The 12,961-nt window shown below is 36.2% G+C and overlaps 1 protein-coding gene across 3 annotated transcripts in view; it reads right to left on the bottom strand.

Moving 5' to 3' along the window:
- SGCZ (sarcoglycan zeta) overlaps window positions 1–12,961 on the bottom strand; it is a gene marked incomplete at both ends in the record, with an annotated part of 440,910 nt that overhangs the window by 68,597 nt on the left and 359,352 nt on the right. For all 3 annotated transcript variants that reach the window (XM_082050805.1, XM_082050807.1, XM_082050806.1), the window contains one exon: window positions 2,283–2,370. In XM_082050805.1, the coding sequence (XP_081906931.1) occupies window positions 2,283–2,370 (88 nt within the window). The remainder of the gene's footprint in view (window positions 1–2,282; window positions 2,371–12,961) is intronic.

Raw genomic sequence — 12,961 nt, 5'->3', positions numbered from 1 at the left:
GCATGTGTTCCAAGATACCTTATTGATGCACTATACAGAAATATTTTTTCTTCCATATTCAGTCACAGAATTAAATACCTTTTATCAAGAGCTTCACTGGAATTTTTTTCCATCTTCCTGGGTGATCATATAGCCCTCTTCCTCAAAGTCCCATGCCCACTTCATTACATTAATCTGTCTCCCAGTTGCAGTTTTAATTAGATGCTCTTAAGGCTTAGTCTTTAATGGCACAATTCCAAATAACACAGTAAGAATTTTTAGTTGTCCTAAAATTTTATATGACCAGCAATTTGAATGTCAAAGACAAGAGATCAGCCTATTTTTGCCATGTAACATCATATATGTCCTGTGAAATACAGACAAAACACCAATGATATCACATGTATAGGAAGTGCTTTATCATCCAAAAATTTTTAGAAAGGAGGGCAGGAATAGTACATTTTGAATTTTAGATGCCTGTTAATTTCTTTGATTTTCAATACTAGAATGTTCAGGCTTTTACTGATTGCATAGGTAGTTATGAGTGCCTGTAGTAACAATTTTCAAAAAATTAAGAAAATCAGGGATATTTTATTATGCATACCTTAATGTATGATGAATTTATAAAACAATAAAGAAGCAGATTTTTACATGAATATAGGAAAAAATAAAGGATATATAGCCATTATGAAAAAGAAGAGGAAGATAAAGAGTAAGAAATAATGTAAATACAATATTGCAATTTAGCAAAATTCCATTCTCCAGATGCTCTGCACCAGCTGCACACCAAGAAGCTTACAGGTGTTTACTCTAATAACAGTAATGTAAGAACACATGTTTTCTTCAGGCGTTTATGTTTTTACAATATTAACCTCTCATGTGACACCTTTAAGTCAGTCTCAATACACTCACATACATTTTCAGTTCTGCATTTATTTAGCAGAAATGCTGTCAGCAATCAAAATATCATATCTATTTCAGTCAATATTTGCCATGGGCAACCCACCTTTTACCAACTACCATCTGAAGTGAAAGGTTTTAATAATACATCTACTAGATGAAACAGAACTGCATTCCATAAACATGCTGGGCAAATACAATATGGCTAGAACAGGTGTTGGGTTAATTTTTGTCATCTTTATCTGCAAACAAGTCTGGTTACCTTTGCACACTCATTTGATGTGGTCATTCAGGGAAAGCAGTGCAGATGGTGAGTCACTCTGTATGCACTTGTCAAAGATTTTTTACAACCTGAAGCCACTGTCTCCCGCCAATACAAAATATCACTGTAGATTACAATTAGAGTTTAACTTAACTGTTTGTGATCATATCCCCAGCACATGAGGAAAAGGAGTGGATAAAATACAGCTTAATTCAGAAGTAAAGTGAAAAATATGAAAAAACATGGTGTCTAAGGGGTCTTCCCTCAAATTTATAGATGCATTAGTCTCTTACACGTGTTTGTATATTTTTCATCCCATTCCCAGTCAATATATATTGTTTTCTAACAGATCTAAAACACCACTTTGTACTGAGTTTTTTGGCCAATATTCTTAAAAAGAAACTAATGTCTTCAGTCCTGCTCTAGTACTGAAAATATTAATAAAAATTATCATAATACTTCCTATTTACTAACACAATAAGTATGATTTGTGTTCAAAATGCAGTATAACATAGTAAACTTAATAAAATCAGGGAAAAATGCAGGAAAAGTGGAACAGATAAGTAGATGATTTTTTTATTACCATTTGGAACTTTGATTTGCTATACTTTGCAAAATATCATACATTTTAGTGCATGACTGGCAGCATGATCACTTTCCATTCAAATTTTGTAGTGCCTAGGAAAGCATTTGGATTTTAGTTTTGTTCTTTTTTTTTTTCTCTTCCCATTCTGTCACTCCGGCTGTTTTCAATATATGCTGATATAAATACACTGCAAGAGTAATGGGGACAAACCAATTCCCACTGAAGTAGTGGAAGACTGCTGGTTATTTGCCCACTGAAATTGTTGTTGAAACATATTTTGCTGAGGTTCTTTTTTAGTCTGTTTTGTTACAGCTATCTCAAAAGTAATCGTTTTTCATTAAGCTATGTTTTAACTGTTTTGAGGCACTTCTACTTTCTCTGCCTTCAGCTAATGCTGAATCATGCTCTTAAAATCCATTGTATGCATTGTTTTTTGTTTGAGTATGGTGATGAGATTTTATGACTATTCAGCAATAATTAATCTTTGATGTTAATTAATGAGACCTATTAATAAAGCTAAACTGATGTGCATAACAGTCAATAAAGAACACTCACCTACTGTCAGTTGTCCAGTTAACTGTCCCATGTGATTTCTTGCATTCACTGTTACATTTCTGTCAGACTGTAAGACCAGCGGGCTATCCTGGGAAACATGTATAAGACAATAAATGAGAGAACAAAAAATTGAGGTAGAATTAAGTTAGAACTAAATATAAGCATGCATGCTGAGAGAGGAGTTGTGTCAAATATAATAGCCTTTTAAACAATCTCAAAAAGAATTTTACAAGTCTTGTTTGGTTTTTTTTTAATATGACAGCATAACAAGAACACTTAGTTTGTGCATAGCATCCCTGCCTTAGAAATCAGAGTTAATTTATATTAATTGGGCTTTATTTCCTGAAGATATTACAATGTTCCAAACTCCACAAGCCTTAACACAAACCTGTTTATTTAGCCTTTTTCCATGTATTGGTAACATATACTTTTGGAAGTACCTAACTGACACTATACTACATTATTCCATTCATCTGTGCAATCTATAGTACTTGGATTGTGTTTACTAAAACCTTACTAACAGGGCCATGTATTTCTTTGAAGGTAAAAAGTATCATTATTCTCAAAAAACAAAGAAAGAGAACACTGGAAGGTGAGGTCATGTGACAGACAAGCCTGACCCATTGTCAACAGTATCTGACAGGTAGTGATCAAGCTGATGTAGCACGAAGACACTGTATGATGCTAAGTACAATCTTAATATTTTTAGAGTAAATTTGCAGCATAACTACATTGCTATCAGCTTCCTATTGCTTTTAAGCTTTTGAGGAATGTTTACATATATATTTGTAGGCATATCCTGTGTCCAAAGCCAGATTAAGGAATCTCAGAAATGAAGAGAGAATTTAATTTTGCTTCCTGAAAAAGAAGCCAAATTCACTCCTCCAAGGGAAGGACAGACTCACAGGAAAGGGGAAGCGCTTCAATAGAGAGTAAAGGGGAACACAGCCTAAAAAAACAAACTAAGCAAAACAAAACCACAAAGAGCTTACTGATCATGCCTTCATTGGAGGCAGGTGTGTGCATGAGGGGAGGGAAAATTAGGATGGTGGCTGCTGCTGCAGAGAGACACTTTCCTGCCTGGAATCACCTGCTACCACAGTGTTCTTACCCTGAAGCTCACAGTGAGACCATGGGCATATTAATGCTTCTGGCAGTCTGCTAGCACCTACCTATGCTTAGGTAAATTTATCCAACACCAGTAAAACACCTCACAGAGACAGCTGGGGAAGTGCCTTAGGTAGGAATGACTAAGGGCTAGGAAAATATTTCTGAGAGTTATATATTTATTCTTTTCTTAGTTTCTTCCTTGGGCATCCATTATTGGTCATTCCTAGATTGGGCATATTACTTAGACAGAATTCATGTGTAGGTGTGTCACTTAATATATCAGTTCTTCCTATTGTTGAAAGTTTTTTAAAAAGAGAATGAAAGGAGTTAAGGAGCCATATATAAAGATTTACTTTTACCTGAATTATATGTTATATTTGCACTCAAATTCTCTGTACCTTACAATCCTTTCCTTTGAAGCCAAGGCTTTCCCCTGCAAAAAATACTCTTCCCAGTTGTTTTCATGGTGATTACTACCTTTAAATGATAGTCAATTCCCTTGGAAGTCTGAAATTATTCTGAGCTAATTTGTAAGAGTTCAGGTGTGCTTCATCTCTCACTAGACCATGCTATGACCTCTCTAACATCCTGCCAATTAGCTCTGCACCACAGAATCTGGCAGATGAAAGTTGCTGTTTGTCTTGTCCATCTTTCTAGATAAAAAGCCATAATTATCAGTGAGACTTTGTGTTCAATGTGACTGATTTGAGCTAAGCATATGATGCAATCAAGGGAGCTTCTGGCAACAAAAGCAGCTGCTAAGGACCTTTTTCTCAACACTTGATTTGATTTCCACTTTCCTTATGGTGTTTTGAAGATCATTAGTCCAGGCAACTGCTGCTCTGGGAAAGAAGGTTGTCCTGATAGACAGCTGCACGGTCAAAGTATATTTTTAAGGAGCCCTTTTCATTTTGCTTAGTCAGTATTTGGAGAAGAGTTTTCTCAGTTGGAATACTCTTACCATTAGTGAGGGAGGGTACTGCATGCCTATTTTTTTTTCCTGCTCAGCTAAGGGTTTGGTAATTTACACTTTCAAACACTGTTCAAAGTCAGATCTGAAGGTTTCTTTCCTTTCACCTTAGGAAAGTACTTAAAAAGATTCTCAGGCTAAAATCTGCCTCTCAAGTTTCTTGTTTTCAGGCTTTAATTGTAAATGAAGACCTTGAGTATCAAATTCTCAGGTACAAGATAATGAAAGATTAGGTGAGCCAAACCTTCCTTCTCCTTTGCTTGCCTTATTTAAAAGTAAAAAAGAAGGATGAAGAAGAACTTTAATCTATATTTCTTAGTTCCTGGATGTGAAACAAAGAGCTGCAAGCTTAAATTCTGGACTCAAGAAAACCCAGTGGCAAAACTCCTATAAATTTAAGCAGTCCAGTATTTTGTCTACACTGTTTACTTGCACCCCTGTTTTCCACAGGGAGTGTGTAAAACAGAGGCTCAAGGCATTCAAAGGTAGTCTGCTCACAGTGGTGAGGAACTAAGAGAAGACTCAGCGGAAATCAGTGGAATTATAGATCTTTAAATGAGTATTAAGTGAGATGAGTGTCAACCATATGAACAGTAACTAACATATCTACAGCATAAAAATGTTGAATAATTTTATCCCCGGGTCACCAGATCTAGTCCTCTGTTGATGGGAACTTCAACTTGTAATTTAATAGACTTGATAAGTCACAAAACACTTCAGATGCCAGATTGGGGTTAGAAATGTGTTATCCTACTGCTTTCCTGGAAACTGGAAATTCAAAAAAATGTTTTGATCAATAAATAAATACAAGGAATAGGAAAAAACAAAACAAAACCAACAAGGATGATTAACCTCTCCAAATACTGTGTAAGTATTTGGAAGTAAAAATTTGTTCTGATATCAGACAAGCCTAGGAACATGCATAGTTACTTTCTTGCTATAATTTTCTAGGCTGATGTCACCTGACAGCTGATAAAGTACAACTCCCCCCTGGATTTCTATATTAGTAAATAATTTTTATATATTTACTTAATTTTAAAAGCTTTAGGTTATACCTGACCAAAAAACACACACACACACACACACACACACAAAAACAAATAAAGTAATGTAGTGCTATAAAATGAGTTCCATGTATTTCTGTAGCTCAGTATTATGAATATCAGGAACAGATATGTTCCATATTTAGAAAATAATCTTATATATGAAGTGCAAAAGCTATTGTGAGCAACTCCAAATGACATCCTTGAAGAAGTTCTTAATCACCTAATGTTACTTCTTGACACTGTGTCGATCTGAATGCATGAGAAGAGGAAAAATAAAAGAGAAAAAAAGGAAAAAAAAAAAAAAAAAAGAGGAGAAGGAAAGAAGGTCTCTTTCGCCCATCTCAAACTTTCTACTCCTGGAAAAGGTCATGCCATACTTGTAGCCCCAGTCCCCTGAGTTCAGAAGCTGTTCTTGCTGCCTGAACTTGCGGTACAGGACACCTGAACAGGGAGTTTCCTGAAGTACAGGAAACTTAGGCCACTTCTGAATTACCATTATTATTTGAACTTGGAGCAAAGTAGTCCCTAAAATCCAATACTACAGTCTGAAACCTATATTATGAAATCTTCCTCCATTACAAAGCACATAAAAAGAAAAAAAAAAAAGTAACTGGAGAGTCAACCTTTTTCCTTCCCCTTTCTGTCATGGAAATTCAGCTCTTGCCCTCCTGTTTCTTCATTCTACAGAGCACACACGCAACCATGGCTTCTCTCCCATTCCTTATAATTCTAACTTGAACTCCAAGAATGTGTGATGAATTAAGCATAGCAGTTAGTGTACTACATAAATTTGCTCTGAGATTACTTGTATTTGTTAAGCACTTACAGGAGGTGTTTCACGTACACTGCAAAGCCAGTGAAAAATTTTCAAGTGGAACTAGTCATACTGTTCACAAGATGATTTTTAAGTATCCTTCATGCACACCGATGGCAGCTAGCTCCGTAGTGGAAAGTTCCTTTCCTTCAGTGATACTGTCCATTTACTGGACAATGAAAAACATGCTTTACAGACACGTGAAAAAAAACAAAGATTTCAGACAGTAGACTATGTCAGCTTGATATTTTCTGGAAATGATTTCTGAACTCAATTATCTTAATAGGGAACATTTTCAGCTGTGCCAAATAAAATACTGAATCTCACATCTTGAAAATATTTATTTTCTAAATAAAGTTAAACCTTTTAAATTAAAACACCTAAAGCAAAAAAAAAAAAAAAAATATTTAGGGAATGCAGCTTTCTGTGTTTTTCCTCAATCCTTCATGAATCACTTGCATCAGTGTAAGAATTTTTCACCTCAAATATAATTTCTCCTGATTTAAATTCTGTACTGAACTATAATCCTTTATATCTGATGCATGACACATTGACACAAAAATGTTTTTGATATTATTAATTTGTTAATAATTTATTTTTTAAAAAGGCAGATGTAATTTCATATGGAGTGTAGTAGGCTATATATACACTTATCAACAGAACACTTAACTTTCTATTTCTGCACTGCTATATAAATGTGGTCTTCAGAAAAGAGGGAGTAAATTATTTGTGATGCCATTTCAGAACTTATAGCATGGATAACAAAAAGCCACATATTAAGAACATCTCTACAGTTACATGGAGCTTTTAATAATAACAATATGCTACTAACTAACATATTGTAGATAGATACGCTCAGGGCCACGAGGGCACCACCAGCCCTTACTGACCCTTCCCAACCTCACCAGGGCCTTCCCCATCCCTGGTGGGTATGAGATGACTCCTGATATAAGCCCTGAAATGTTACCACTTTAAATTTTTCAGTAGTGTATTAATGGCAAAGCAGATGAATATGGTGTTACTACATTCAATTCTTATCTGGAACAAGTTTGCAGCTGACATTCATAGAGGGAAAAATAAATTAATTCAGGGGATATTTTTAAAAAGCTGTCTTGAATCTGAATCCAGTTATAAATACAATGAAAATTTTTTGGAAAAAAAAAAGTGTAGTTTTTCTGTTTGGTTGGTTTTGTTTTAAGGATAACAGTGCAGTACTGATACATATTAACTATTATTTTTAGAATTAAATGATCACATTACTGTACTCATATGAAAGTCTGATAGATTGCTTTCTAAAGTCATTTTACTAAATAATCTTCTGCATGATTAATCATAGCAAAACTTTCATTTTTTTTACAGATCAGTCAATTATTTTTAACGTATTTTGGATAGATTTCATGCCTTTTGCACACTGTTCAAATAGGCAATCCTAGCTAATTAGCTCAGTTTTGCAGAGTATTTCCAAAATGCACCCCTTAAATTAGAAAGGGTCTAAATGGAGCAATTTCATTCCAGTTAGTTTAATACAACATTAGTTTACTCTAAGTAAGATGCTACATTATGTCATTAAATACAATCCCAGACTTATGCTCAAAACACAGTTAACACCATCCACTTGAACACTCTTAGGAGTAGTGTCAATAAGCATCCCATAGCTTATAGTGCAAGCACTACCTCTCTTATGATTTAATTCCTGTCCATGGTTAAGCACACCACTTCAAGTTTCTAGACCTCCGTGCAGTATCATATAGATGTAAAAAGTAATGCAATAACTAGGCAAGGTTCTATATCTGCCAACTCTATCGGCTGGAAGTTTGTGAGAGGATATAAGGTTATATACTATTCTGTTATTTGAGCCCATTCTTATTTATCAATATTTACCAGTATTCAATATTCACAAGAATATTCTCAAGAATATTCCTGAGGTGTCAGGAGAGTGGGGTCCCCAACATAGGGGTACTTCAAATAGGTAGAACTGAATAATTTATTATCCAATTGTTCCAGAACAATTCCAAGATGAGAAGAGTTAATATAAGTATTGATCTATCTAAATTAGATACTTTAACTATTTTCTATATTCTTGTACTCCCCAAATTTTAACATTAAATTTCAGTGTTTTTTGTTCCTGCCTAATTGTCTGTTCTAACCTGAAAGTCACAATCTAATGTGTATATATATATATATATATATAATTTAAGCTTACATCCACATATAAATATACATATTTTTATATATAGAATGTAAATTTTGCCAATTGCAAAATCACATATAACATTTTTGGACTTTAAGGAAAGAGTCCAAATATCTTAAAAGTTTGATAAAATATTATTGAAAAACAGGTGTTGTTTTGTTTTTTTTTTCACACATTAGGGATGTTTGGAAAAGTATTTAAGTAAATAATACGTTGGATGGGGTTTTGAGCAACCTGGTTTTATGGATGGTGCCCCTTTGCATGGCAGGGGAGTTGGAACCAGAAAATGTTTAAGATCTCTCCTAGTCCAAACCATTTGATGATTCTATGATGAACTTTTAGGTCAATGTATTTTCTTTGTCCATAGCAAGACTGATTTACATAAAATTGTCATGAAATGCAAGCAGAAAAAAAAAACAAACAAACAACTTTTTTTATATAACACACTGCTAAAATGAGTAGCAGGCTTGACTTTACATCAAAACTGATTTGGTAAAAATACCCCACATATTGATATAGAGCCACACTTTCGGTCAGATACAAACTCTATTTTTCCAAATCAAAGAGGGACAAAGACCTCACTTAATTGACTCACCAAAAAAATTAAAAGCTCTGGAAGACAGGTAGACAAAGTACAAGGAAATAGTTTGACAAAAAATACACCCTAGATGATACTGAAAGAAATATTATACTTGAGGGTATGGATACGGTTTAAGAAAAATATTTTGTAGATAGTTCCTGTTCATTGAAGCATATTATCTTGGTTCCCAATCTCTGCTCTATTTCCATGTCAGCCTTCTCATATGCTAAATCAATCACAGATATCATTCAACTTCATGATAAATCTGAAGACAATTTTGGTTATACCTTTCAAAGTAAGATAGGTGTAGCCAATAAGAAACATAAACAGCACTCCAAAGAGCCAAATGCATATGTAAAGCTGCACAGTGATCACAGCTATAACCTCCAGATAGAAATAACCTCCTTGTTTTACTTCCTCATATAATGCACCATGAAATTTTTATTATGGTAGAACTCAATCATGCATAGAAAAACTTGGTGACAAAGCAGAAGGAGACATTTAAACAGTAGACAAAAGGTATGACTTTTCTGGAATTGATTTAAACATGAAACAAAATTTCAAATGGACTTGAGTTATAAACACCCCAATTAAAAATAAAACAAGTCTACAAAAGTACTTGGAGGAAGCTTGTTAAATGCCCAAAGCTCACTCCTTAGTCATTAAGCTTGTGACACAGCAAGTAAAATTGTATATTACAGAACTGCAAAGCCCCCAGAAAACTTTAATTAGGAGAAAAGTAGAAAACCAATGCAAGTCTTAAAATCTAAAGCCAAAACATTAAGTGTGGAATCACCGTACTTCATTCAAAACATCATTTATTACAGTGTCAGTATATCAGTTATTGAAAGGATTTTTTACATTCAAGTTAAGCTCAATAATAATCTAAGAGTCTGTTATGCTATTTTACATCTTGGAAAACAGTCTTTCAGTTCCTGTTTGTGTGCAGATGTCAACCGTGATATACCATTACAGTGAAACAACAGTGTGTTTTTCATGCCTTTTTACATTGAAAAGCTAAAACTTGAAATATAGCAGCAACTAACTCCAGGAAGAAGTTGAAGATATTACAGGAAAATGTACACAAATCAAAGTATATTACACATCTAAGAGTAATTTCCCACCATTCCCTATCAAATGAGCATTTCTCTACAGAATTCGAATTGCATTTATTTTAGACTCAGGGGCTGAGAGGAAAAAAAAAAAAAAAAAAGGCAAGCTGTAGTCAGTGGTCTGATAACATGGATACCTATAAATCTGATAACAGGGATACCTATAAATCTTTTACGAGATTCCGAGTTCCTGAGATGTCTATGACAGAGAAAAGTGCACCAGCACCTGTTCACTTGATGCGTAAGAGAAATATACACCAGCTTACATGTTGAAAAATGAAAAAAATGAAAAAAATATAAAAATAACAAAAATAAACTTATTCTATTATATTTACCTAGTCCTATGGAAAAATCTGCATAACAGTTCTGAAAAATATGAGCTCTCCAGCATATCTGGGTTCCCATTTTGTGGCATCTTGCAGACATCCAGCAAATGACTATATGGAAATAATATTTACATCACCAGTTTTTATTTCACTATGATTTCTATGTCAGAACTTTTCAAATTCTAAACCTGAAGGAGGATAAACAAATTCTAAAGGAAGGTTAAGGAACAAAATAGAACTTCAGAAACACATAAATTGTAGCAGAAGTCTACAAGACATACAGAAGTCTTGTAGCTCAGACAAAGCAGCAAAGACAGACATGCTATTAATAAAAAATATTAAAAAGTCTATTTAGTGCATATTAAAATTAATATGTTAAATAAAAATTAAGACACAAAAGTAAGGCAAGACTAGTCACTAATTTTAAACATGTTTAATTAGCAGGTGTATTTTTAGATTGAAATTAAACTTATTTTTTTGTGGAAAGTTAAGGTAGTGGCCACCTATATGATTAAATGATGCCACTAGTATAAGCAGCAGCTTCAATAGCTAAAGCCAAAAATAGTGTTGTGGTTTAACCCAAGCTAGCAATACAGCCATGATAGCCACTCACGCATCGCCTCCCCCAGCCCCCAAATAGGGGAAAGAATCAAAAAGAAAGTGAGAAAATTGGATTGAGATAAACACAGTTTAATAAAATAACAAAATACTAATACACTACTAAATACACTACTAGTAAATATATATATATACACACATATATATATATATGTACACAAATATGCAATTCCTCATGAACTCCATCCACACTGAGCAGCCAGTCCCAGGAAGCAGCACCTGGTCCCAACAGCCGATCCCAGTGAGAGAAAAGAGGAAAAAGGCAGAAAGGCCCAGAGGCCTCTGCAAAATTGCAGGATGGCAAAAGGCCAAACTAACAGAAGTCCTGAACAGAACTCCTCGGCTCCAACAAAGAGAGTAAAGAAAATGAAGAAGTCAGAGACCAGAAGATCTCTACTCTCCTTAAATATAAAGCATGATGCTAATGGGATGGAATACTCTTATTGATCAGTCTGGATGTCAGTCAAGCTCTGCCCCATCCATGGCCCCCTTACTAGCCACCTGTTGCCAGAGCTCCCAGAACATCCTTGGCTCTCAGACAAGAGGAATTAAAAACATTAACTCTGCCCCAGGGTGTTATCTTCTTGTTCTCAAACTAAGTCCAAACAATGAAGAGGTAGGAAGAGGCAGTCGACTTCACAACTTAAGACTGCCTCTGATAAGAAAGAAAGAAGGGTGATTGTAATAGGAAATTCCCTTCTGAAAGGAACAGAGGGCCCAATATGCAGAGTTGACCTTCATCTTAGGGAAGTTTGTAGTCTACCTGGAGCCCGGATCAAGGATATCGCTAGAGAGCTCCCCAAACTGGTGCACCCTACGGACTACTACCCGCTGCTGGTCTTCCAGACAGATGGGGAGGAAGCTGCTTCCCGAAGTCTGAGGGGGATGAAGAATGATTTCAAGGTCTTGGGAAGGATGGTGAAAGACTCAGGGGCTCAAGTGATCTTCTCTTCACTCCTTCCATCTTCAAGTGATGATGTGGGATGGAATAGGAAAATTCACTCTCTAAATGGTTGGCTCCAAGACTGGTGCTACAGGCAGGGCTTTGGATTTTTTGATAATGGTTGGTTTTATAAGACACCAGTCCAGACACTGTCACGTGGGAAAGGTTTATCTCGCAGGGGCAAAAGGATGCTGGGGCAGGAATTAGCTGGGCTCATTTGGAGAGCTTTAAACTAGGCTCGAAGGGGGATGGGGTTGTAGCTGGGCTTGTCCCAGTGGGGCTGCATTCTAAAACTGATGAGGACCAGGTGGCCTCCTATGCCCCTAGGGAGAAACTGGTGTGCTCTGCTCGCTCCCTGAAATGCCTGTATACCAATGCGCGCAGCATGGGGAATAAGCAGGAGGAGCTAGAATCCTATGTTCGGTCGGGAGATTATGATCTGGTGGCAATTACAGAAACATGGTGGGACAGTTCACATGACTGGAATGTGGTCATGGATGGCTATGCCCTTTTCAGGAAAGACAGGCCAGCCAGGCGTGGTGGTGGAGTTGCTCTCTATGTGAGAGAGCAACTACAATGTACTAAATTCTGCCCAGGAGCGGATGACGAGCGAGTTGAGAGTGTATGGGTCAGGATCAAGGGGCAGGCTGGCAGGGCTGACACTGTTGTGGGTGTCTGTTACAGGCCACCAGATCAGGCTGAGGAAGTTGATGAGGCCTTCTATGGGCAGCTGAGAGTGGCCTCACAGTCACAGGCCCTGGTTGTTGTGGGTGATTTTAACTTCCCTGATGTTTGCTGGAAGGACCATTCAGCCAGCCAGCCACAGTCCAGGAGGTTCCTCCAGTGCATTGATGATAACTTCCTCATGCAGATGGTGGAGGAGCCGACTAGGAGAGGTGCACTGCTGGATCTCATCCTCACTAACAAGGAGGGTCTGGTCGAAGCAGTAAAGGTTGAGGGCTGCCTGGG

Source organism: Streptopelia decaocto (assembly GCF_964273445.1).
Source record: "Streptopelia decaocto genome assembly, chromosome: 4".
Lineage (NCBI taxonomy): Eukaryota > Metazoa > Chordata > Aves > Columbiformes > Columbidae > Streptopelia > Streptopelia decaocto.
Note: the sequence above shows the minus strand (reverse complement) of the source record. Positions and strands in the feature narration are given on the sequence as shown.